The following is a 25,611-nucleotide window of genomic DNA, read 5'->3' as shown; positions in this document are numbered from 1 at the left end:
CGGCTGTGTATCTGTATCTGTATCTGTATGCATAAATAACTCGCGCTGGGAGTATTCCCCGAGCACGAATGCTACGCGTGACACATGAATGGTCGGGACCCATCCCGTTGCGCCCCACCCACCAATGGGCCGCCCCGGCGTTCCTGAAGATCACGGGCACAACAGCTTTTCCGCGCACAGAGCACATTTGCTTGGGGTTATAGATAAAAATTGCCCCGTTGCCCGGCGAGACGTCGTTCTGTACGTAGTACAGCCGTTTCTGGTTGAAATCGGTACGGACTCCCCTATCGCAGCCGACGACGCCGTCGTCGGATTCGTGGCTGTCGTCGTTTGCCGCCGCTCAACAGAAAAAGTATTTAAACGAGAAATGATTCGGTATGACAAATCAGAAGTGAAATAATTGTGAAACAGCAAGCAACAGGCTGTGCGAAATCGAAACGGGCCGAAACAGACGTGAGATTCTTCTAAAAGACACAGAAAAAACCCACAAAGGTGAGAGAAATGGGGAAATTAATTCACAAAAATATCTGGGGCAAATACCATTGCCAAGGCACGTAGCCACCCACCAGATAGATATATAATATCTAGAGACCATGCCGATTCATCGTGAACTAATGTCGAGTTTCCGGTTTCGCTTTTAGATATAGAAATGCCTACCGCCACCGCTGCCGCACATCTGCCCATTCAGAAGCGGAAATATCATGAGCATAACGGCGAACCGGGCTGCCAGAGTCTGGAGGAGATGAACCGCATGTTCCGCAATTTCTGGGATCCCACGGCGTACTGGGTGTGCGATAAGCAGGGCACACGTGCCCGCCTCCAACGCTGCCCCAAGTCTCAGCTGTACTCCGAGGAGCTGGGACGGTGTGTCCACTACACGGACTGGTCGTGGTCGGACTTCAAAGAGCCACCAAGCCGGCCCAAGGCCACCAGCACTCAGTCTGTGTCCACTCAGTAGTGTCCTAGTGTCAATCCTAATTCTAGTCTAGATCTATCTTATTATAAGCCAAAACCGCAAACATCCTCAATTAGCATTAAGTTATCTTTACAAAAAACCTTTATTTTTTCAATGAAAATAAGAAACAAAAAATCAGTACAAAAATCAAAGTTACTTGTGTTCAACAATTTCCAGGGCATTGTTTACTTGAATCGTAAATATTATATATGGGGGGAATGCAAAGTTCCAAAAAAGATAGAATGCAGAGGACGTTGTAGCAAAAACATATTATAAACCGAGGCATATAATGAGCTGCCCGAGAGGATCATTTGAGCTAAGGCTTCGAGCTAGTTAGAATTTAGCTACTTTTTGACTAAAATTAACTGGCATCGCATGAGGCCTGAGTGGAATGTTATCAAGAAAATAAATGGGCATGGATACTCCCTAAATCAATTTGAGATGAGATACTTTTCTCGGATTGCAGGGAGAATAAAGAGAATAACGTAATGTGGACTTTGATTCTGCCATTAGCTCTGACTGACTACTTGAATAACCGAATCTCTTCTGGGAATATCCTAAATAAACTCGAGGCTCCAAGTGTTCGCTCGTGGACTTTTAGAGCTCCACGTTGACGCCCTGGCCCTGCTTGTTGATGACCTTGAGCTTCTCCTTTGTTGGAGGCTTCGTGTCCGCTGGAATGTGTTCCTCGATGGGCGCCGGTTTCGTAGGCACTGTGCGCTTGGTCGTCGAGGCAGCAGGCTTTGGCGTTGTTGTGGTCGTTGTGGGTGGTTTAGTTGTCGGTGGCTTAGTTGTTGTTGATGTCGTCGTTGGCCTGGCCGTTGTCGTTGTTGTTGTTGTTGTTGTTGTCGTTGGCCTCTTTGTGGTAGTGGTAGTTGTAGTCGGTTTTGGCGTGGTTGTCGTTGTTGTGGTGGTCGGTGCTGCCTTGGGCTTTGGCTTGGGCGTGGTTGTGGTAGGCTGCGGTGGTGCACCAAAAGATGCCTCCAGACCATCGCCCTCGGTCCTCACGTTGCGCACCTTCACCGTGGGCTGTTTGGCCTTGGGTGACTTGACGCGTGCCAGATATTGATTGAGTGGGGAGCCCAGGTAGAGGTAGTCCTGGAACTCAAGGACATGCGAGATGGCACCCACCGACTTGTCAAAGCCATGCAGCGATCCTACAATATTGCCATTCCAGTCCACACGCACCACAGTGGTGCGCTTGGGCGACAGCAGAGTGATGCTTTCCAAGTGGCCCACAAAGTGGACGAAGCGCTGCGAGAACTTGTTCGGATACACGCTGTTAAGGTACCGGAAGGGCAGTTCGAAGAAGGCCAGCATGCGGGCCAGGAACACGCGTATGGTGGGGAAGCGTGCAAATATGTTAAAGCCACTGGGATGCTCGCTGTCCGCGCTCACGACCAAGGGCACCCAAATGCCCTCGCCATCGGGCGTCAGATTATCGGGCAAGCCTGGCAGACCATCGACAAAGACCTCGCTCTGTCCGGCCTTGGCTCCCTGCAGGTAATACTTGGTCAGGCGCATGGCTCCGGTCTCGGCCACCACAAGGAAATCCTCGTTGGGGCTCAACGCAATGCCATTGGCGAAGGCCAGCTCGTCCAACAGCACCTCGCTAACATTCTTCGCGCGATTGTATTTGAAGAGACTGAAACAGAGAGAGCGGGAGAGAGTAGCCATTAGAAAGAGCATTAGAAACCGGTTTTTGCAGCGGCTGCTACGTTCATTCATTCGCAGTGTGGCACTCACCGGCCCGAGGGATTGGCGAAGCTGGTAAAGACCACATCTTCGATGGTAAAATCAGACGAGGAGTCCGTCCAGAAGATGTCCCCCTGCTTGCCGACGGCCACGGTATTGAAAATCTTCGCCGGACGCTTGACTTTGCCGTCCAGCTCTTGTGCCGGCGACACCAGCAGAGTCTTCTTGTTTGTCTTCAAATCGACTTGCCAGATGCCGTAGTAAGCATCAGCCACGATCAGGTTATTGCCCTGCGTGTCAAAAGCCAGACCCAGCGGACGGCCACATCGCGACTCCTCATAGATGTCCTCTGTGGAGAAATGAAATTTTAGCTGCAGGATCTATCTGTCTGTTATTCCTTTACATACCGCAAGGCTGTCCGATCTTGGCCACATGTGTGACATGGCTGGCAGATAGCTTGATGATCTCACCGCCATGAATGCCGGTGTAGATCTCATTGTTGCGGGCTATAAGACATTCGGGGCCATACACACGCCCTTCCAGCAGACGCTCAGCGCCATCCAGGTGAAAGTTCGGCTCCAGCGCCCCCTTCAGTTCTTTGGGCGGGCTCACACTGTAGCAATCACAGTCAATTACAATAGATAGACACTATTTAATCCTTGAACTTACATAAATTCTTTGTAGGGGAAAGTGGTGCGAGGCGGCACGTTGGGCAGGATTATAACTATTAGGAAGAAAACCATGAAGTTCATGATTCTCAAACGCAAGGCTCGAAGCAGGCCCATGGTTGGTGTGTTGTGCGTCTGCCGATTCTAACAACAAATTAAATAAACAGCGTTTAAGGCAAGATACCGAAGAAAAAGCGACACGATGGCAAAGTTCAACAAGGAAACACAATAGTCATTGTGTGAGACCGGTATTGGCGAAGAAAAACGATAAGTAAAATACCGCTTAATACCAGAAAATCAGCCGATAGTATTTAGCTGGGAACGAAATATTCCATATTTCGCTGGTGAATTTGTTAATTATAATATGTATTACTTGAATAATTTATTTATAATTTTATTATATTTGCAAATATGCAAGCATGGATCTCTTTTTGCATCATCTTCCTTAAGCGCCATTGTACAAACCGCCAGTCCCCCAGCTTGAATATTTAGCAGGACCATTTTTAAACAAATTTATAAAATTGTCTCTTGGCCACACCTTGAATTACTAAAATACTAAATACCAGACTGCTATCGATAGTTTGTGTACATATGGGAACACGGAAATTGCGTGTTTTGGTGTTTTTGTTTTGAGTTAACGTCGCAGTTGAAAATTGAAAATGAGCGATAACACAGCCAAGGAGGAAACTTTCGGAATGGACCACGAGCAAGAATTGAACATCAAGCAATACTCCCGCTGCAGCAGTGCGGGCAGCACCCACACACCCAACTCCTCAGCCCACAATTCGGGTACACTTGCGTTCCGTTGCCTTCCGGGCAGGGGGAGCAGATAATGCTGGATGGCATTGAATTTCCTCGGGGTCTTTTGCTATCAGCAGCAGCGTTTTATTACACAGCCTTCTCACACACTGTCTCCGTCTCTCCCCTGTCTACACACAGATGACGACGACGATAGTGGCGGCGATGCCAGACACTCGACGGCGGCCAACTCGACGCTCAGCTACAAGGAGCGCAGGCGGGAGGCACACACCCAGGCGGAGCAGAAGCGACGGGACGCCATCAAGAAGGGATACGATAGTTTGCAGGAGCTGGTGCCTCGTTGTCAGCCCAACGACTCCTCGGGTTACAAGCTGAGCAAAGCGCTGATACTGCAAAAGTCCATCGAGTACATTGGCTATCTGAATCAGCAGAAAGTCAAGCAAGAGGACGAGGGCTCAGCGCTGCAGAAGGAGGTGACTGCGCTGCGGATCATCAAGAATGGGTACGAGAATATGCTGCAGCATCAGCAGGCCAATCCAGGGCCAGAGGAGGCCCGCCTCACAGACGAGGCGAAATTTCAAGTGGTTCGTTTGCATGCTGAAAATCTCAGCAATTTCATATTTTTCTCTAACTCTCTGGTTACTCGTGCAGTTCCAGGCCATCTTGGAGGAAATGTTTGACACATTCCAGCACATACCGATGGATAATTTCAAGCAGTTGACCACCGGCATCATACCCTGGCTGGAGGAGCACTGCAAGCCGCATATTCTCCGCAACATCCTCAGTCGCACGTTGCAGCAGATGGCGCAGGAGGCCCACGAGAAGCAGCAGCAGCAGGCCATGGAGCAGGAGACTGGCGAAGGTTTCAGTTGATCGCAAAAATAGTTTTACAGCTTTACGTTCGATTTAAGATCTGTTTTGTTCATTAAATGCGTCATTTGAATAGTTGTAAAAGCGTTGCAAAAGAAAGACTAAACTAATAGCAGCTAATGATTACTTTTTGGCTTATACTCGTGGTAGATATCCAGATTAGATAGAGAGCTAGTGGCTCTGTGACTGCTCTTGTAGCTGCCGCACCAGCGCTGCCTTATCCGCGGACTTTAGCAGCTCCAATAGCTCTAAGAGCACGTTCAGTGTGAATGGCTTGAAGCGACGGACTCGCTCAGTGACTTCCAGCGTGGTCACCAGATCGTCAAAGAACTTCTCCAGACGCTGCCCGCTCCACACGTGACGTGCCTCGTGCTGCAGCTTATGCACGCCCGCTGTCAGCGTGTACAGCAGTCCCTCGTAGAAGTTCTCCTCCGTGAGATGAGCCGCCAGCTTAGCGCTGGCCAGCAGCGCTACCGGCAGATCGCAGCGGAACTCATGTGAACGCACAAAACAGGTGGCCGCCAGCTTACGCACCTGCTCGCACCTGTGCCGCAACAGACGCCAACTGAGCCGCCGGAAGCGAAGCAGCCTCGGGTCTACGTCTGAGCCGCCTGTGTGGGCGGTGGTGGTGCGCAGGTGCTCCACTTTGGAGAGGAATCCCAGAAAGAGTATAATGGAGGAGGTAACCACCTTTCGCCTGTCGCAGCAGTCAAGCATATGCTCGCAGGCTCTGGGCAGCAGGCAGACCAGCTCGTCGTAGTTCAGCTCGCTGGGCTCCCAGACGGGCCGCGTTTCGAACTCGGTGGCCTGTCGCTGGCCCACCAGTTTGCCCAGACTCGCTCCAAACAGCTGCAGGGCCGCATTGGAGACGGTCCATTCGGCGTTGTCGATGTGCTCCATGGCCACCATCATAATCTCGTTGTAGTATTTGCACATGGCCGGCCTCAGCTCCGTGTCCCGCACCAGGACGCACAGATAGTGTAGCACCAGGGCCTCCCAGCGATCGTGATTACCGTCTGTGACATTCGGACGACTTTCCGTAAGCCTCTGAAGTATCTGCTGAACGGCTCGGTGCAAGATCAAACGATGCCGCGGATTGTCGTTCTTCAGGACGTGCAGGAACATGATGGCAAAGCCAGCGCCACGCCGTGTTGTGCTCACCTGCCGGCTCTCGGCGAGTAACTCCCGTTCGAGGCACTCGTGCAGCAGCTGGAATCCTTTATCCTCGTTCTTCAGTGTGCTGGTTATGCCACGGGTGAGTCTGCCAATGCTCAGGCCACCGGACTCAATGGCGCCCTTGTGGCGGCAGCGCGTCAGCACGGCCACATTGATGTCCAGGCAGCGGCGCAGAGCATCCCAATCGGCCTGAGCCGCTGCATCCGTTTGGAGCAGGGAGCAGCCCATGCTGGCGGCCAAATCGCAGCAGCCTTTCAAAGTCAGCCAGAAGCTCATCAGCAAGTACTTCCCGCAGGCCTCGACATCATCTTTGGCATCAAATGCACTCTCGTTGACCAGCAGCTGAAGACTCTCGTCCATGTCCTGGAAACTGGGTGCCATGTCAGCCTCCTCCTCCGCATCTGCATGTCTTTTTCTGGCGTTGGAAAGATTCAGAAACTTCAAGATGCCATTCAGAATGCGTTCTAGCAGCGGCAACAGATCTTTGATTTCTTGCGACTCCTTGGCTGATCTTCCTCCTGCTTTGACCACCTCATCCAGCACACAGAGATACCCAAAGAGATTGCCTCCCTCTTTGGCAGTGAGCAGGGGATCCTTTAGGAAGGACTCCAGCTTCTCTGGCAACCGCTTAACACATTCCCTGTACAAGCCGCTTCCTGTTTGCTGCTGGCTCTTGACAGCCAGCTGGGCATAATGCGAGACGAGGGCACATTCATCCACATCGGAGCTGGAGCAAAGGGCCAGGCAACGCTGCACACACTGCTCCGTGTTCACGTGACCCAGTTGAAGGATCAACGAGACCGTCAGCTCCAGGGCATCGTCAAAGCCTTGGGGATTGTTTAGAGTTTCGAACAGCTGCTGGGCCACCAATTGAGGCCGGAATACCCCTCGATCGAGCAGGAATGCGCCCATTTGCTGGTTCTGCTGTGTGCTGCACATTTTGGCGTTCTTTGCGACATGGTCGGCGTACAACGATCTGTTAAGGATTTCCAGCAGCTTGAGGGCAAAGATTTTCGGCTGATAGACCTCGCAGTGGATGTCCCGGTCGATCAGCTCCTGCAGCTGCGAAAAGAAGCGCTTTATGTTCTGTGCGAGACCATCCACTCTCACGCCGTTGGCCACCTTGAGCACCTTGTGAAAGTGCTTGGCAGTGTGGTTAATGATTGTGGGCATCTTGCCCAGCATCGTGTTGCGGAACTCAGAGCTCTCCACACTACGATGGCGTTCGATAAAGCTGTGGAAGAACTCCAGGCAATCCTCGACCGCAAAGTTCGGTAGATTTTCGACCAGAAACCGAAATATTAGCAGCTGGGCTTCCGTCTCGAAGTGGCTGCAGTTGGTCAACAGTTCCGTGCTGATCTTGAAGAAATGCAGCTTGGAGGTGGCGTAAATCTCCTTCGCGAACATGCTGAATATGAGTATCAGCCGCAGTTGGTCGTTGGGCGAGCGCACATCCTCGGAGCTGGCCAGAAATTCCACAATCCGCGGATTGGATTGCAGGAGCTCGAAAAGCTCATTGCGTTGCTGGATGCGCAGGAACCATTGGGAGTGAAAATTCTGTATTTCGGCCACGCTCCCATTAACCAGCAGCTCCACACTGCCGGCCAGTAGGGCGGGGGATCGCTGATTGCTCAGGCTCTTCACCGGATACTGACTGGCTGCCCGCAGACCCTTGTAGCTCAGGCTGAGCCGCAGGCCGCTGAAGAACTCCGACTCGCTTTGGTTGCTCGCAGCCAGGAGATCTGGCAGGGAGTGCCAGTTTAATATGCCACTCAGAAGATAGTATTTGTTGCGGTTCGTCCACGGCCAGAACTGCATAATCAGGCGAAAGTAGGCGAAGGCTCGCCTCTGCTGCTTGCAGCAGTGATTGAATAGCGTCAGGGCCTCCTCGCGCGACCCCGTCTGGCTCTGACGCTGCAGGCAGTGATAAAAGTGCTCCAGTTGCAGCGGCAGGAGCTGCAGCTGCGGGTACTTCTTCACCAGGAGATTGGTGGCCTTTAGCACGGGAATCAGACTCAAGCTGTTCTGCGCCAGGGCTGCCAGTATGGCTGCAATGCACTTCTCTTCCAGCAGATCCGCATCCAGCCGCTTCCAGTGGTCGGTGAGCAGCACGGACTGCAGCATCAGGAATGCGATTGGCTCCTCGCAGGTCAGCCGCTTCGGCAAGTCGGCAAAGTGCTCATCCTTGAGGGCGTATTTGTCCACAATGTGGTAGTACACACGAAAGTTGATGTTCAGGGCGGCCTGGTTTGCCCCGCACGTGTCGCCCTGCGCAGCCTCCTCCTCCGCTCCGATTTTCTGGGCCAACTGGCGGGCCGCCTCCTCGGGCTGGACATCGCCGAGAGTCTGTGGAGTGTTATAAACCATTAGATCCGCACGGTAGAGACATCCTGACCCACCTTTAAGTAGGACAGACAGTCGCTGTGGCTAATTTGCGGTGTTTTCCCGGCGGACGCCATGCCCAAAAACGTAAGAGAGTATGGAATGAAACGTAAGGTGGGTGTGAAGTGTTACGTAGTGGGATGGATTGATACGTAATTTCTTACGTTGAAATACAAGAACACATGTTTCTAGAGAACCGGTAGTACGGACATTTGTATACCCTATTTCCTTTAATTAATATTAAAATTATGTTTTCCAATCGCTAGAACTGCGTGCCAAGCTCGAATTGTTTAATAGTTAATGAGTGCAATCCAGTGGAGTAAGGGATGCCTGAAAGTACGATTTAAGAGAGCGAAAATTAAGTCCGAGTCCTATACCAGCCAGAATCGTATCCCAGCAAGACAGGTAAAAAAAACATGAAAAAAAAGACATAATTACGATTCAGAGAAGCTGGGAAAGCAGTTATTAATATAAAAGAAAGAAGATAGGGTAAGCAAATGTCCATACCACCGATTGTCCAGAAGCAAGTGTTCAAATAACGTAACATATAATGCTCACATTTCATTTCATGCTCACTTACGTTTAATGCTTTTAGCTATTTTTGTTTAAACCTTATTTTAGAGGAGCGACTTTAAAATCGAATATAAAAATCGAAGAATATGATTTCCGATCATGGATAGAGAACGATTAACCCATTGTCGATCAACGATTAATACAGTGGGCATTAAAATACTACCCACGAAAACAATGAATCTGGAAGAATTTGATCGCAATTCAGGTGAAAGAAATCGTGAGGTAAACAGGAAGGATAAGAAAGATCTACAAGCTGAAGTTGTTATCCTGCTTAAATAAAAATGGTTAAGGTGGTCTTAGTTCTTTTGTTAGTGGTATATTTTGAAAATGTGACGTACCTTTCGGTATATTTGTCTTGTCGATAAGTCGACATATACATATATGTACACATAATATATATAATGGTATATTTGTTTCATTTTCAACTTAATATAGAAATCCAATAAAATTAATTATTTAGAATAAGCCAGTTAAGTAAAAAATTGATTAATGAATCGTTTAAAAGTATGTGGGTATGGCAAAATGTTTGATATAGCTGTTACTATTCGACGGAATATCAAATTTTAACAATGGGAACGACTATCCTCTTTTATTTTTCTTTTTACGCAAAATGCAATAAAAGCAAGTGTTTAAAATAGACCAGTCAATTAGGAAATAAATTCACTAATCGTATAAAATTATGTGGGCATGGCTAAATTTTCTATATAGCTAGTAATATTAGACGGAAGATCGAAATCGAGGAATATGTAAAATAGAACTTGAGTTCGTCAGTATATTTACGGTATATTTTTAAAAAGAGACGGTATATTTTGGTATATTTTTGAGTGTCGGACGGTATATTTGAACGATAATCCCGCGATAACTGCACTTAACGATAACTGCACTTCAAAGATGGCGAACGATACGAGCAAGCTACTGTTGTCTTCACAACAAGAAAAACCCAATCATTATACGTAAATAAACCACCCAATTATCCTTAAAGTGTGGAAACTGAGCTTAGCAATTGTTCTACTTGTGCAGCTACCTGAAGGAGTTCCGCGTGGAGCAGTGCCAGTCGTTCCTGCAGCACAAATGCAATCAGCATCGTCCGTTCATATGTTTTAATTGGCATTTTCAAAATCAGCGGCGTCGGCGACCCGTCCGTAAACGCGACGGCACCTTCAACTACAGTGCGGATAATTATTGCACCAAATACGATGAGACCACAGGCATCTGTCCCGAAGGCGACGAGTAAGTATCCTGGGCATTACAAATTGCGTCGCCTCTGGGAACCAGCAGCACCAGAATCTGGGGATGAGACAACGCCAGCGAAACGACGTAGTATTTTTTCGTTTACTCTTTGTGCTTCTTTCGTGTGTGTGTATCTCTTGTCTTCGTGTTTACAAACAAAAAGTTGGGTGCGGGTGTGTGGGGGGAACGTAGCGTCTAGCAAAAAGCGAAATTCAAATGCGTGTGTGTGTATCTGCTCGAGCGTGCATGTGTGTGTGAGTGAGTAGGGTAGGCGTAACCTACGACGAGGCCACTGTCGCCCACAAAAGTGAAAGTGATTTCAGCAATTGTGCGAGCGAAGGGGAAGTTCTAATCCGCCTGTGGGCTGTGTCTCTCCGCCGGATGCTGCTGCCTGGACTTGGTGGTGGTGCTGGCAAGGTATATTATATGGATGGTGAGGCGTGTTTCGATATGTGTGTGAAAAAATGTGTGCGCGAGAGAGCGTGACTCTGGTCTGCCTTACCTCAAGTTTAATGTATCTTGTGCGGTGGTTGTTGCTCCGACACTCACACAGACGCACTCACACACATGCATACGGACAACACAACTGCTACAAGTGTGCGTCATTGTTGTTATTGCGTTTCGCTTTTGCGTGTTTTCTTCGTTTTATTTTGATTTTCCCCGGCAGCTTGAAAATGTACAGTTATTGTGAGGGCGAGTTTTTGTTGAAGCTTTGAGAGCGAGATAGCAAGCGTTGGGCGCAAGGTGTATGCATAATGGGGTGCTACACTCTCGATATTTCAAGTGCATATATGTTTCCCATAGTATGCTACCATCAAGAATGCGTTTCCTGGGAGCTCCTTACCCTGTATGAATACACTTTGGCAAAGAATAATACGCAATTACAATTTCTGCGCACAACTGCCATTGTGACCCAGACTTGATATGTGTGCGCTTTCTCCTGCTTCTTTCTCCTGTACCCACGCAAAGGAGGGGAAACAGCTGCGTGGTTATTTTTAGCCCGGGCCCGAGCGCACGTCACTAAATTCCCCTCTCGTATCCACAGATGCCCCTTCCTGCACCGCACCGCTGGCGACACCGAGCGACGCTACCACTTGCGTTACTACAAGACATGTATGTGTGTCCATGACACGGACAGCCGGGGGTACTGCGTCAAGAATGGTCTGCACTGCGCCTTTGCCCATGGAATGCAGGATCAGCGGCCACCCGTGTACGACATCAAGGAGCTGGAGACCTTGCAGAATGCGGAAATTACCCTCGACAGCACCAATGCCCTGAATGCCCTGGACAAAGAGCGCAACCTGATGAACGAAGATCCCAAATGGCAGGACACCAACTATGTGCTGGCCAACTACAAGACGGAGCCTTGCAAGCGTCCACCACGCCTGTGCCGACAAGGCTATGCCTGTCCACAGTATCACAACAGCAAGGACAAGCGTCGATCGCCGAGGAAGTTCAAATACAGGTGAGTCAACCGAATACCAACCAATACTCCTATCTAACGTATTTCCATTTCTGCAGATCAACACCTTGCCCCAATGTGAAGCACGGCGAGGAATGGGGCGAGCCGGGAAATTGCGAGGCCGGCGACAATTGCCAGTACTGTCACACTCGCACTGAACAGCAGTTCCATCCGGAGATATACAAGTCCACCAAATGCAACGATGTACAACAGGCCGGCTACTGTCCACGCAGCGTATTCTGCGCCTTTGCCCATGTCGAACGTAAGTTGCGATCCTCGAATGGCATTTTCTGTAGTTTCCAAAGCTTTCGGCGCTGTTCTCCACAACCAGATTCTGTAGGGCCCATCATAGGGATACAGATATTTTGATACCTTTGAATTAATGTTCTGTTTGTCTTTTACTTGCTTCGCACCATCCGAATCGCGAATCCAAAAAAAACTCTTAAACTGCTATACAAAAAAAAACCCCTCAAAATATCAATGCATCAATCAATATTCGCTTTGCCGCTGTGCTGCTCTGTGTCGCTTCTCCATAACTCCCACCACTCCACCCAAAACAAGTTTGTGTAATGGCCGATGAGAAGACGTGGGAACATGAACTTTCGCTTCGTGACCTCATTTCCAACGCCTTGCCCGACTTACAGCCACGGGATGTGCACCATTTGGGCGATAATGTACGTATTACCAGTAACCAGTTAACCAACCAGTAAAAAACCAAACCCATTCATGCATATCCTGTGTATCTATGTGTATGTAATCGTCTAATCCTCCCATACTACCCCAACATTACCAACAACATTACAACAGCCGCGCTAATCCAGCTAACGATCATATCAGCTAATTGTTTAACAAATCAATCCCACACAGAAACCTTTGGCGTTCTCTCTCATTGCTCTCCTCGATTTTTCTCTTTGTTTCGTTCTCTTCGTAGTTGTTGAACATTGAACATGGTAATAGTACCAATAAAATGTTGGTAGATGCTTTGGAAAATACAAGAAATTCCAGCAAATTATTAAATTTCTCACGACCCCTGGACAGTCGTTGTGAGTATTTTGGGGTGAACCTATAAGACATAAATATGTACAATATATTCAAGATATTCCCTATTCTAAATGTTGGTTGTGGACAAAATGTCAGAGAGCTAAAGCAGCAAATGCCGCAAATCCGCCTAACTGTAACTCAAATTTAAATGTATGTATCTATCTTCACTCTTTGCAAGTAGCTTGCTCACTGGAAGATCCACGCGAGAACTCACTGTCGTCGAGTCTGGCCAATACTAGCTTATTAACACGTTCCTCGGCGCCAATTAACATTCCTAATACGACACTAAGTAACTCTATTAATGGTAAGTGAAACAATCCAAGTAGCCGAACGTGCCTGGCTAATGTCTAACGAATGGGTTTGTTTTTCTTCAATTTTGGACAGATTTCAACTCGGGTGGCTTTGCCGTCAACATTCCCAGCAGCTCGCTCACCTACAGTCCAACCAATCACGCCAATCTCTTCGCCATGGATGCATTCAACTACGGCGGATCCAACAAACTAAGCAATTCGCTCTCGGCTGCCACACAGAACGACAACAGCCTTTTCTTCCCATCGCGTATCATGTCCCCTGGCTTCGGCGACGGCCTGTCCATTAGTCCATCGGTCAGAATATCCGAATTGAATACCATACGTGACGACATCAATAGCAGCTCGGTGGGAAACAGCTTGTTCGAAAATACCTTGAATACGGCCAAGAACGCTTTCAGCTTGCAATCGCTTCAGTCGCAGAACAACAGCAGCATTACCAACGATTTGCTTACGAAGAACGCCCAGATCCACAAGCTGAGCAATCGATATGACGATGTGGTCTGTAAATTAAAGATTGCCGAACTACACCGCGACAAGGCCAAGCAGGAAGCCTTGGAGTGGAAGGAGCGCTACGATCTGGTTCAGATGCAACTCAACTTGCCGGCTGAGCTGCGAGACTTGTCCATTCAGAAATTAAAGCAATTGCAGGTGATATACTTGACTCTGATAACCCCCCGCACCCAGTGAGATGATTTAACATAATCTTCGATCTTCTTTCAGTCAAAGCTGCGCACCGATTTAGAGGAGGTTGACAAAGTATTATATTTAGAGAATGCAAAGAAGTGCATGAAGTGCGAGGAGAACAATCGCACCGTCACCCTGGAGCCGTGCAATCACTTGTCCATTTGCAATACTTGCGCCGGCTCGGTCACCGAGTGCCCCTACTGCCAGGTGCCGGTGATGACAACACATACCTAGAATATGTTCAATCAGCAACAGGGCGGCCACAACTGGCCCTTTGGCTGAGAGATCGGATATTAACACGCGCCCATTGCGCGAACAGCATGACAATGTGCATGACACACAAAAGAAAACTTTAGTTTTGTAAGCGAAATGTTGAAACTTCTGATCGAAGGCATATGTCAAACCTTTCTAATGAGTTATGTATACTTCAGCTCTATGCAAATTAATCATGAATATTAGCAATTACTAGGCACAAACTATTAATTGAATTAGCTAGCTGCTCTTAACAATTAAGTTATATATTTTACTTTGTGGTATTTTACTATTTTAATATGAATTTTTTTTTTTTTTTCTAATGATTACAGGAATATTTGAAAAATGGTTTAACATTGAATCGTATCTTATAACTTATCTCTTATATAATTATATATTTTTTTCAATTTTCGTTGTATTCAATCTACTGCACGAATTTGCAATAATTCTCATTTTTCCATTGATTTTTATTTTGTATATCTACTCGTCTATCTATCTATAATTTGTATTGAAATATGCCACATTTTCAGTCATATTGTACTTTTCACTAGTATTATCTAAAGAATTATGAAATGCGGAACCATTACAGAATGTAATTGGCTTTCGATATGATAACTATAATGGTATATTAATTTTTCTAGACACTTTTAGCAATTGACTATTAACAAATTTATAGAAAACAACAAATTGATCAAGTTAATGAAGATTTAACATTGTAATGTCGCGTGCGACAGCAGTAACAAACAGCAACAAACAACAAAACCACCAGTGATTTTATATAAGCCGATTTTCAAAACTATATTTTATATAGTATGTACTCGTATGTGTGTTTCAATCTTGTGAGAACGACAAAAACAAAATAATCAAGCAAATGACCCCCCAGGCCAACAGTCATAAATTGATGTAACTCACGAATCATAAATCTTAGTCTGTACTGAACATGTATTTCCCCGCTTGTTTAACTGCACAAAAAGTAATTATAGAACATAAAATTGATTTGTAACTGAATGCGACAACGCTTTCCCTAATATGTTCATTTTTTGTATAGGGCTTTTTAATCCATATGGATAGCCGAACACACAACACAAATTACCAACATTCTTTATATACTCGTACTCTTATTAGGTTACTTTGTGATTTTTCTAGTGCTTTAAGTACTTATTTGCAGCTGACTCTCAATTTTCCCTTGATTTTCATAGCCCCCTCAATGGACGCTTCCAATGTAGCAAAAGCAAAAGGCAAAAGCAACGCAAAACAAATTGTCAATGTCAGAAAATAGTTGTTAAGATATATGGAATTATTTGAAAGCATTTGGCTTATGGTACAAGAACGAATATGAAATATACTATATAGATCTACAATATATATATTTATGAAGCATTTGGACACAGATTTGTGATGAAGGAAGTATAACAATAAATGTAACTCGATACAGCGAATCGAACACAGTTTAAAGAGAAAATGTTAACCAGAGTTAATGTAAAAACAAACCGTCTTCAATAACCATTGTATTTTTTTGTGCAGCAATATTGTAGTTATCAAGAGCAATTTACTGGTCGCATACGACAAAGTTGAATGAGCAAATGTAATGTATTGTTAGTTAGTTTGAAAGAACTACATATGTAATCGAAACGAAACGAAACGGAAACGGCGAAAAGAAAGTGAAACTGTCTTGTGAATGAATTGGAATCGCAGCTGCAAAGGCATTTATGGAAAAACAAAAGCAAAAGCAAAACTACGACGATATACAAGAATATATACGAACCCTATATACACGAAAAGCAAATATATGTATGTATATTATATATTATTAAAAAAGCTAACTAGAAAAGGCAGCGCAGCGCAAAGGCTTTTATCTCTATGTGTGTTTGTACTGTGTTTTTGTAGGGAGAAGGCCAAAAGCAAACATTTTGAAATACAAATTATTATAACAAAACAATAAATAAATGTGTGTTAAATGTAAATGCTTTAATAGTTTATGATATAAGCGTACACAGACCACAGGTGGAGAAATATGAATGGAGAAATTGGTTTTATAATGGAGCTGTTGAGTCGCAAATACCAGTGCGTATACCATACCTCTCAATCTCTCTCTGAGAATATCACTGACTCACATCGATTCCGACACTGTTTGAACACTTTTGCTATCATAGTTTATGTAACCTTTACACACGAATACTCTGGTATATCAAACGAAACGACTAAGGGACGTTCCTTCTATCCTCGAATCGAAAAGCAACCAATGCAAATGCAAGGCAATATTTGAACATGTCAATCAATCCATTTTTCACGCGATACGATATCTCAACTGAGAAGAATCAAACCAGGAATCGGGAACACACAATATATATAGTGTGTACCAATACACACACATCTATATATTTATAGACGAAGCATGTATTTTGTATACGCTACTGTAAGAGTGATTTTTATGTGATTTTGAAACTACTTGAATATGTGATCCAGAAATATATGAAAAAACAAAAAAAAAAAATGAACGAAAAAACCAAAAACAAAGCAAAATATTTATATGTAATGCTCGCATACTCGCGACAGCAAAGCAGCAATAAAACAAATCATATTGTAAAAGAACTTAAACTTCAGCAAAAAAGAGATAATGTTTGAAAGCTCCAGCTCCATTTAGAAAACAGAAGAGGCGAAGAGGAGAGAGTAATCGTATGAGGATGAGGATGAGGAACACACATTGACAAAAACGTAGAAACAGAAAACAGAAAACGATAAATGTCTAAAATATCAAATTGTAATATTAGATAGCGTTTAGGGTTAGATTACGATGACGGAAACACAATCTAAGAAGGAATATGGATCACCAGAAAGCAACAAAATACAAAGGCAATTCACTAAAATTAGAACAATAAGTAAATATTTGCTACCAACTGTTTCATCTAGTTAATAAATTAACAACTTAACAAATTGTAGACAACTGAAAACTAAGGATTTAGCCTGATTACTGATTAGTTAATCAATGCAATTAGCAAACAAAGAATACAATTTTGGACACCGAACATGAATTTTAATGACGAAATCGCATAGACCGAGCAATATGCAACCGAGAGTACTGTCTGGAATTTTGAATAAGTCTACAACAAAAATACTAACTGAATGGAATTTTGCAATTTTGCAATTTTGCAGACACACCCACACACACAATACAGAAGCAACAAAGTAAGGGACACAAATACAAGTGTAAAGGAAATTTGTTTTTTTTTTTTCTAGAATATACCGACTGCAAATGTGTGTCAAGATCTACAGAGAACTAAGCAGAGAGAACTTGCAGAACTTTTACTAGAACTAAATGCTGAACTAGGATTTGAGACCAAACCCCTCAAGCAGCTCTACAGGTCATAGGCTATAGGTAAACTAACAAATACTATAGAATATTTATATACCTATGTACAAAAAAATATCCCTATAGATATTATTCCTCTTTTGCGGTTCGTGTCTTGGCTAAGGCTCGCTTTAGTTTCTCCTGCCGAATCTGTCGGTCTTTAGTTTGTAATTATTATTTATATTCCATTATACTACGAGCAATACTCATTTCCTTGTCTGATATTGGGCACCATTCTTTTGGAATGACATTGGTTCGTTCTTGACGTAGTTGTACCCTTATCGGGGACTTATTGACGGAAGTGGGGCCAAAAACATTTAACTTTTATCACATGCGCTTTAAAGTGCATTCTTGAGACATTATAAAATCTTAAGACCGACAAAACTTTGTTTATCGCCCCCCCCATTTAGTTTTTTACAAAAATATATTTTACTGACTTTTTCCTGTAGCGTGACTCTTTCGCTTTGTTTGCAAATGTTGTATGTTATTGCAAAACTGATTAACTAAAATATAGATATACTCGCATACAGCGGGATCAATCAATTTGCGTAGGATATGTGTTAGTGTTTGACGAATGAATGACAAAGAAACAAACAATAGAGACTCCGACTACCAATACCCTTCCACAGAGTGTAGACAAAGCAAAACCCACAAAAAAAATTCAATTATTACTAGTTATGCCCACAGAGAATATAATTACAACAAATATATAAACATAAATGGTATTATACATAAACATATTATATGATAGCGTTATCAAATTATTATCAAGACAATTCTTGTGTAGCAATTTAGTTATGTATTTCCAAGAAAACAAAAGCATCTGCCTCAAATCTATATACAACATCTGCGATCCTACTATGTGTACATGGGCAATAATCGAATGATACCCATTTGGGCATTTGCTGAGGAGAGTAACTACTATGTAAACTATGCAATTAACAAATTGATAAATACAAATTACTATTTAAAATGAAAGATTAATAAAACTGTGTTTAAAGCCAGCCCCAGCGCCCCTCGCCTCTCCGTGGTTTATTATATATCCGCCTCCTAATTTGTTGATGAGAATGCTGCAGTTTTTTCATACACAATATCGTTCCTTTCTAGGTTTTTTTTATATTATTTTTTTTTTTTGCAGTCCGCAGACAAGACAAAAGCCAAGGCGCTTGGTTCCCATGCGTGATTCCAATCTGGCCCAACAAAGAGCAGCGCAGCGCAGCGCAGCGCAGAGAAAAGGGCAACACGGGTATAAAAGGTAAAGAAGGCAGAAGGCAGAGCATCAGCAGCAACAACTCCAGAAACTCGTAAGAATTTTAAAATGCACGATAATCGTTCAGTGATAGCTAAGCAAGCCGACAATGCCTGCCCTGCCCTGCCCTGCCCTGCCCTGTCCTGGCCTGGCCTGGCCTCCCTCCCCGACCACTTTAACCTGAGAGCCACATCCGAGGAACAGAGTCAGAGATCCAGGCAGGGAGCCAGTTTGAAACAAGGTACGATCTGGCTGCTTCTGCTGTGGCAGCCACAGCCACTGCCGTTGCCCGTTGCCGGTTGCCGGTTGCCCGTTGCCGTTTGCTGTGGCAGCGATATCGCCGCGTTCGCGCGTTAAACACAAGCGCAACAATTTTTATTCTGTCAGCGAACGCGTGCCTGTATTTGTGTGGTCCCGTCCTCAAACTGGACTTGGGCTCTGGACCCCCGGACTAAGGGCTCCTTCTGGGCCCGACTGCTGCCTGCCTTCTGCCTACCCTCCTTCTGATGATCTTGCGTGGAGATCTCACGCGCTTGCGCCTGCGCCTGCGCATTGTGGCCCTGGCACACTGCAATGGAAACGATCGAGCATATTAGTGAACCCGTTTCATTTGTACTGTGGGGAGGGGGGCAGCACCGTCCCTTAGGTAGCTGCCTGGCATATAAATAGGTTTTATGAGCGCAAAAGTGTTGCCATTTTTCATGTTGGCCAAAACGGATTGTGGGACACCCTCTCCCTGCGCAGATGCGTCCGTAGCACCAGCACCAACTATTTTTAGATGTTGGCCAAGTGGACATGGACATGTACAAGAGCATCAGGGAACAGAACAGATCGCTTGCTGAACGGAACAGGGATCAGGCCGTGGCCGAGGCGAAGGCGAAGTGGAGGCGGAGTCCTCGGCATTGGGCTCGGGATCGGGATCGGGATGGGCATCAGGGCTTTCGCGTCGTTTCGTGTTCATGTTCTGCAGTGTTTCGCACGCTGCACGCTACACGCATTTCCACTCGAAACTTGTTTCTGTTGCTGTTCGCTGGCGAGATGTTGCAGGAGATGTTCCCTCCGCCCGCACGCCCCGCCGTGATTTGTAACACGATACATTTCGCCGCCGTTGACTGGGGGATCGGACTCGGGGACGGGACTATGGAAGCTGTGCCACAAGGCGGTGCCACAAGAGGGGACTTAGGACCGCAGACCCGGGTCCCGGGACGAATCCCTGCTGCTTCTAATGCATTTTTCAGCTCTTTTGCATTGGGCCGGCTCCAATCGGCTCATTAGGCATTTTTAATTTGACAACGCGCGCAATTTATGTGGGAATTTCGCGGCGTATATTTTGAGTCATCGTCATCTCAACGAAAGACTTAGGCAACGAACTCGGGGCAGTTCTCGGCGCAGCATCTCTGCTCAAAAATCAATTTTCAATTTGCTGCAGCGGGACCCCGGGACATGTGCTACCTTTGGGCCCTGCCCTGCAGACGGTCCTGCCTGCCGCCTGGCTGCTGTCTGTTGCCTGCTGGCTGCTGCCTCCACAGCTCCACAGATCAAAGCCAAAGGAAGGAGAGCGCACAGCGACCCCAAAAACAGAACAGAATGACGAGAGAGATGAGTCTCTGCTGTGGTGAGTCGAAGCTCTTGATACTCTGTTGGCCGATTGCTTGGATGCCATATCCTTATACTTCTTCATTACTTACCACTTACTACAGATTCTGATCTACCATGGATACCACGCAGATCGAGGCAGTCTCCAAAACAAACTTATAGTCCTAATGGATCCTGAATATTACTCTTTACAAGTAGAACCCGCTTACGTGCATGCCCAAGGAAAGGGTATTGGAAATCTATTTAACCAACACAGGCGTTGACGTTGATGTTGGCCTCAACTTAACGAAGTGTTGCCTGGCAGTCGTTGCCACAGCCCCGCCCCTTAGCCCCCTTAACTCTTGACTGGTGGCAGGGGCTGGCTGTGGCAGTGGCTGCGGCAGTGGCTGCATTCCGCACTTGCGGTTTTTGTGGCCGGGGCGGCATGTAGCCACGAGCGGCGCATAACAAAAAGGGAGTATTGGCATTTTGAAATTGAAAACCTTCGAGAAGAGATTTTCTAAGCTCGAAAAGCAGTTGAAAAAGAACTGGCAAAGAAGTGGAAGGAAGCTGGAAGGAAGCTGGAGGGCTGGAGGGCTGGAGGGCTGTGTTTCTACTGCTGTTGTTTCACCTACGAAGTTTTGTTGGTGTTTGCTGTTGCAAGTTGTGTTGGTCATCAACTTTCCATAATCGGCGGGCAGACAACAAACAACTTGAGCCTTCGGCGCGGCCCGCCCGCTGGGGCAGCCGGCAACAACAGTAACAGCAGCAACAACAAGAGCAACAAGCGCCACTTTGCTGTCAATTCAAAATGATAAAGCAAACAAATATTAACCCACTCCAAGTGGACGCATGTGGCTGCTGCCGTCTCATGGCACTTTCTGACAGCCCAGCGACACTCGAGCCGAGTAGAGCCGCGACCTGGGGATCTGGGATCTGGGACTGTGGGAATGTGGGAATGTGCCACGGTCTCCCCATATCCACAGCCACACAGACAGCCAGAGAGAGACCGATGATATTGCCACGGCTTAAATGCTGTTCCAGGCCATAATGACTTTTAATTTTTATGGCACTGGCTGCCGAGGATGCCGATGCCGCTGCCGTTGCCGATGCCGATGCCCATGCGGATGGATGCACCATCAGCAGTGGCAGCAGCAGCAGCAGCAGCGGAGCTTAAGTCGCATATAATTCAAGTCCATCAACGCATGCGCTTCACTTGACCACCGCCATGATACACATTTAAATACTCATACTCGCATGTTTGCTGTCTGTCTGTCTGTCCGTCCAGAGGAGCTCCTCATCGCGGTGCCTGTCGCCTGTACGGCCACTTGAGAGGGCATCCATGTGACTCGTCTGCCTGGCCCTAGCTCTCAAGATGCTCTCAAGCTCGAGAGGGCTGCTGCAAAGGCTCGGCTTGTTGTTTAATATTTTAAGTAAGTGCTGCCGCTTGGCTTTGTGGCAAGAAGTTGGCTGCATCTATGAGGGGGGGAAGGGAATGCCATTTGTTCCCAATGAATCGGGGGCTTATGTTTGAATACCTATTAAAACTGAAGTTTTAAAAATCAAATCTCGGCCTACATATCCCCATGTTATTTATTGGTAACTTTTTAGTAAGAAATCCCTTGCAAAAGTCACTAGAATACGCTCTAATATCCATGGAATGAGTCCGTCACCAGCCGCATGTTTCAATGTCTATCGAAGGTTTGATTTGTGGATAGGCTGCGTGGGCGACACGGCTGGAAAATGTTGAACATACTGGCTGCATTTTTGTGGTTTTGTCTCGTGCAAAACAACTGTTGGCCAAATACGCGCCGCATGTGGCCAAGATCTGCCCTTCCTCGGGGCAGCCAGCACTGCTTACTCACGGTGATCGGAGAGACTGTTGCTGCTGCTGCCTGAAACCGCATCGATCGCTGCCAGCTGATAGCACAATGGACCCAGGGAGGCACAATGATAACTATGCCGCTTACGACTTTTTGACTCTCGTGCCGGCCAGGATCAAAAGGCCCAGAGTTGACAAATGTTTGTACACACACTACGAGTAGACAGAGAGCGAGAAAGAGAGCGTGAGAGAGAGATAGGGAGTAATGGTGAGAGACCCTTTTTATTCTGTGAATGTTTATGTTACATGCCCATGGCCCATGGCCCCTGGCGACTCTGCACGCCTTCCCCTTTTTGCTCCCGAGTCCCATTCAGTGGCATCTCCTTTGTGCCGGCCGGAGAATTCCAGGGAATGCCGGAGACACGTCCTCCCGTCCATTTGCCTAATTTCAATCTCTAAAGCAATTCCCCAATGGCATTTCACTTGGATTTATGTGAATTAAACAGCCTCTCACTCTCTTTCGTTCCGTTCCGTTCCGCCTTTGAGCCAATACGAATCCACATCCAAATCCCTGGTAGCCGTAAATGTCAACATCCATTAGAGACCTCAAACCGTTAGTGGCATTTGTCGCACGCTATGAGGCCGCAGCAGCATGAGCAGCAGCCGCAGTGGCAGTGGCAGGCAGTCGGAGGCACTCAGGGGCAGTCGGAGACAGTCACAACAAGAGGCCAACAGCTCGGGGCATGATTGAGTGCCTGCTTCTTGGAATCAAATCGAAATCAGCATTGGCCTGATATGAGAATTGGGACTGTGATCTGTTGTGATTGTTGTGTGTGGGTACCCCTGCCCTGCCCCGTGAAAAGGGGTTCCACAGTACCCCCTTTGGACTGCGTCGTGTTGGGCCGTAAACCATAGAAATATTCTCGTAAATATTAGTTAGTATTAGTTATTAAGCGAAGCCGACCTTCACAGGAGATGACCGAGCAACAAACCGGTGCGACAGGCCAAAGCACGCGTTATGGCCATTATCTGGTTAATTATGTGGCCAGCAGCTTATTCTCTCTCTCTCTCTCTCTTTCTCTATGGGAAGTTGTGCAGTCGAAACAAAAGACTTTGGCAACAAACTTGCCATCAACCAGCAGCTAGCAGCCAACAGCTCTGTGACCATAAAGCACTTTAAAAATTCAATGAACCCCAAGCGAGAGCGGCATAGTTGGGTATACTTAGAAGTTGTGTCGACTATAAGATGCTCTTTAGCATATTTTATTTAATTAATACATTCCTATGTGATGCTAAATATAGGTTATAGATTATTATGACTACCAAAGAGAAGGTAGAAGGAAAGAGGTCAAATCTAGAAGGCAAGGACAAAAACATTTATGAAAACTCAGATAAATATGGGAGAATGGTTTAAATGGTTTAATATTCCAAGGGAACCAACTACCCTTTGGATATATGATATAGATTAGAGAGAAAATATTGGAATATTTTTGGACTAAAATTAATTTAAAATTGGTATTTGTTTTTCCTTCGCTTGTTTAGGCTTCTTCATAGATTTCTCTTATCTCTTTAAGCATTTTCCATATTTTTCGAAGCACCATTGTATAGGAAATATGCCCTGAATCCGCTGAGAGTGCATTCAAAAAAGAAAACCAAAAAATACAAGTTTCATATCGAAGTTTTATGATCGAAACACCAAAAAAAAGGGGAAAAAAATGAGTAAGAGAAACAAAAAGAGCAAATCAAAAGCGAACCCATGGCGTCGGTGGGAATGGTGGGAAGCCAAGTGGTGCCCCAACAGCCACCAAAGGGGGAAGAGGACTCCGGCGAGGGATGGCAAAGGCAAAGGCAAAGGCCCAGCCAGTTGGCCAAGAGAAGCAGCAGCCATGTTAACAACTTCCATTAAAAGAAATTAAAAGCAGACGGAGATGTCGGCTGGAAGAGGACGCGCCATGGCGCACAAGCACAGAAAATGGCGTACCATTTGCCCCTGCCTGGCCCTGAATCTGCCAGTGGAATCCCTGGCTATACTTAGATGGATGTGGCAGGCATTCCCCAGTTTGTTGGCCAGCGAATCGTCTGGACATTTCCGGTTCTATTGGTCTACTGGTGGCACTACAGGTTGCCATTAAAATTCAATTTCGGTTTTTTAACGTACACACTAAAGAGCTGTCGTCCCATTAATATTCACATAAATCAATGGCCGGGCCCCTGGACCAAATCTAATTACAGAAACTAATCTTTGCCCTTTTATCTTCTTCTTTTTTTTTTGGTTATTTTATTGTATTTACGAAAGAGCGCGGATCTATATGATCATGATTATGATGCTCCCCATCTCACTCTCTCTCTCTCTCTCTTTCTATCTGTTTGTCTCTCGCTCTGTGTGTGTATTTTCCTGAGAGTTTTTTCAAGATACTTTTTGATCGGGTGGTGTTGGTGTTGGGCCTCTGTCGATGCCATTTATTCATGCTCATTAAGTGCTGGTGCGATTGTTGTCTGGGCCCCGGGATGATCGGTCTCCTCTCCCGTTCACGTCGTCTCGTCTCACGTTGTCTCTGCCGTTGTTCACGGTGTGTTCATTCACAAATGAGCGCCTTAAGCAGCTCCGCCCCATATACACACACAGATACACAGATACGCACACACACTGTGCCACATAATGAGTTGCCGCAATACAAAGAAGCTGGAAATTTATGTGGCAGCCACATAGACACACAGACACTCTCGAACTCTCTCACACACACACAGCACTCTGCAGACTCCAGCTTCTTTGTGGTATGGTTGTTGCTGCTTGGCTGCTCTTACCGCTGCCACTGCCCCTGCCCCTGCCTTTGCCCCTACCCCTGACACCAGCAGCCTCTGGCCCTGGCCGGGCACAGCCCCCGCCTCGGAGCCAGCTTCTTCATCTTTAATTTGGTTCCGTGTATCTTGTTGATGGCGTTTTGCCTTCTCTTATATCTTTGCCGCCGTTCCAAGCGTTCATTGCTATTGAATGTTGTTCCTTTTCTTTTCTTTTCTTTTCTTTTATCGTTCTCTTTCTTTTCGTTTTTTGTTGAAATTATGCTACGCCTGGCATTCCTCTGGTGGCTGGTGGCCCCAAAATGGGGAGGGCAGATCCCATAATGGTCGCCACATCGATGGGCTAGCCGATCAAGTTCCGTTACAGGTGCACTTTGAGATACAGATACAGATCATGAACCAGGGTCTGGATTCCCTTTGTTCTGCTGTATCATCTAGGGGGAGTCTGTCTCTCTGTCCGTCCGTTTGGCAGGTGACAATTCCTTGGACAAATAGGGCAAGCGTGTTCCTCTGTTCGCGCTTATAAGTGACACAGTCAATACTCAAGCATCACCACGCAGCAGCAGCACTCAAGTGCAACCGCAAAAAGCCCCAACAAAAGACTACAGGTGGGGGCGGGAGAATAGTTGTAGTCTGCGGACCCGAGTTCAAAAGGTGCGAGAAATCCCTGCAAAGTAGAATATGGGAAAGCAAAAGTCGAACCAGAGAAACAGCTCATGCGAATGTTAATCAAGTAAGAGCGATATATAGACGATATTT

At 46.2% G+C, this 25,611-nt stretch overlaps 5 protein-coding genes across 9 annotated transcripts; 3 read left to right on the top strand and 2 right to left on the bottom strand.

Annotated features, from left to right (window-relative positions):
- Positions 1-400: 400 nt before the first annotated feature.
- On the top strand, positions 401-1,093 carry LOC6587450. Its single transcript, XM_002013017.2, has 2 exons — positions 401-492; positions 642-1,093. Exon 2 carries the CDS (start codon positions 650-652, stop codon positions 956-958), a length of 309 nt encoding a protein of 102 aa, XP_002013053.1. The 5' UTR covers positions 401-492; positions 642-649; the 3' UTR covers positions 959-1,093.
- On the bottom strand, positions 1,029-3,514 carry LOC6587251 (adipocyte plasma membrane-associated protein). The gene is made up of 4 exons (XM_002013016.2): positions 3,320-3,514; positions 3,058-3,263; positions 2,702-2,999; positions 1,029-2,600 (listed from the first exon to the last, which is right to left on the bottom strand). The coding sequence occupies exons 1-4, from the start codon at positions 3,433-3,435 to the stop codon at positions 1,553-1,555; spliced, it is 1,668 nt and encodes a 555-aa protein (XP_002013052.1). The 5' UTR covers positions 3,436-3,514; the 3' UTR covers positions 1,029-1,552.
- A 421-nt stretch (positions 3,515-3,935) lies between these two features.
- On the top strand, positions 3,936-5,059 carry LOC6587465 (max-like protein X). Its single transcript, XM_002013015.2, has 3 exons — positions 3,936-4,107; positions 4,258-4,661; positions 4,729-5,059. Exons 1-3 carry the CDS (start codon positions 3,978-3,980, stop codon positions 4,948-4,950), a joined length of 756 nt encoding a protein of 251 aa, XP_002013051.1. The 5' UTR covers positions 3,936-3,977; the 3' UTR covers positions 4,951-5,059.
- On the bottom strand, positions 4,978-8,582 carry LOC6587464. Its single transcript, XM_002013014.2, has 2 exons — positions 8,523-8,582; positions 4,978-8,469 (listed from the first exon to the last, which is right to left on the bottom strand). The coding sequence occupies exons 1-2, from the start codon at positions 8,580-8,582 to the stop codon at positions 5,119-5,121; spliced, it is 3,411 nt and encodes a 1,136-aa protein (XP_002013050.1). The 3' UTR covers positions 4,978-5,118.
- A 1,387-nt stretch (positions 8,583-9,969) lies between these two features.
- Positions 9,970-14,341, top strand: LOC6587185 (RING finger protein unkempt). Of its 5 annotated transcripts, none has more exons than XM_026994847.1 (9): positions 9,970-10,031; positions 10,099-10,308; positions 11,354-11,773; positions 11,830-12,032; positions 12,332-12,444; positions 12,702-12,813; positions 12,993-13,115; positions 13,196-13,770; positions 13,843-14,341. In XM_026994847.1, exons 1-9 carry the CDS (start codon positions 9,970-9,972, stop codon positions 14,038-14,040), a joined length of 2,016 nt encoding a protein of 671 aa, XP_026850648.1. In that variant the 3' UTR covers positions 14,041-14,341. The 5 variants fall into 5 exon arrangements, with proteins under 5 accessions (XP_026850648.1, XP_026850647.1, XP_002013049.1 ...); XM_026994846.1 differs by having other exon boundaries at positions 12,990-13,115; XM_002013013.2 differs by lacking the exons at positions 12,332-12,444; positions 12,702-12,813 and having other exon boundaries at positions 13,843-14,339.
- Positions 14,342-25,611: the final 11,270 nt, after the last annotated feature.

Source organism: Drosophila persimilis, unplaced genomic scaffold, assembly GCF_003286085.1.
Source record: "Drosophila persimilis strain 14011-0111.01,24,50 unplaced genomic scaffold, DperRS2 tig00000000-arrow-pilon, whole genome shotgun sequence".
In the NCBI taxonomy this organism is placed as follows: Eukaryota; Metazoa; Arthropoda; class Insecta; order Diptera; family Drosophilidae; genus Drosophila; species Drosophila persimilis.
This window is presented reverse-complemented; position numbering and strand designations above follow the sequence as displayed.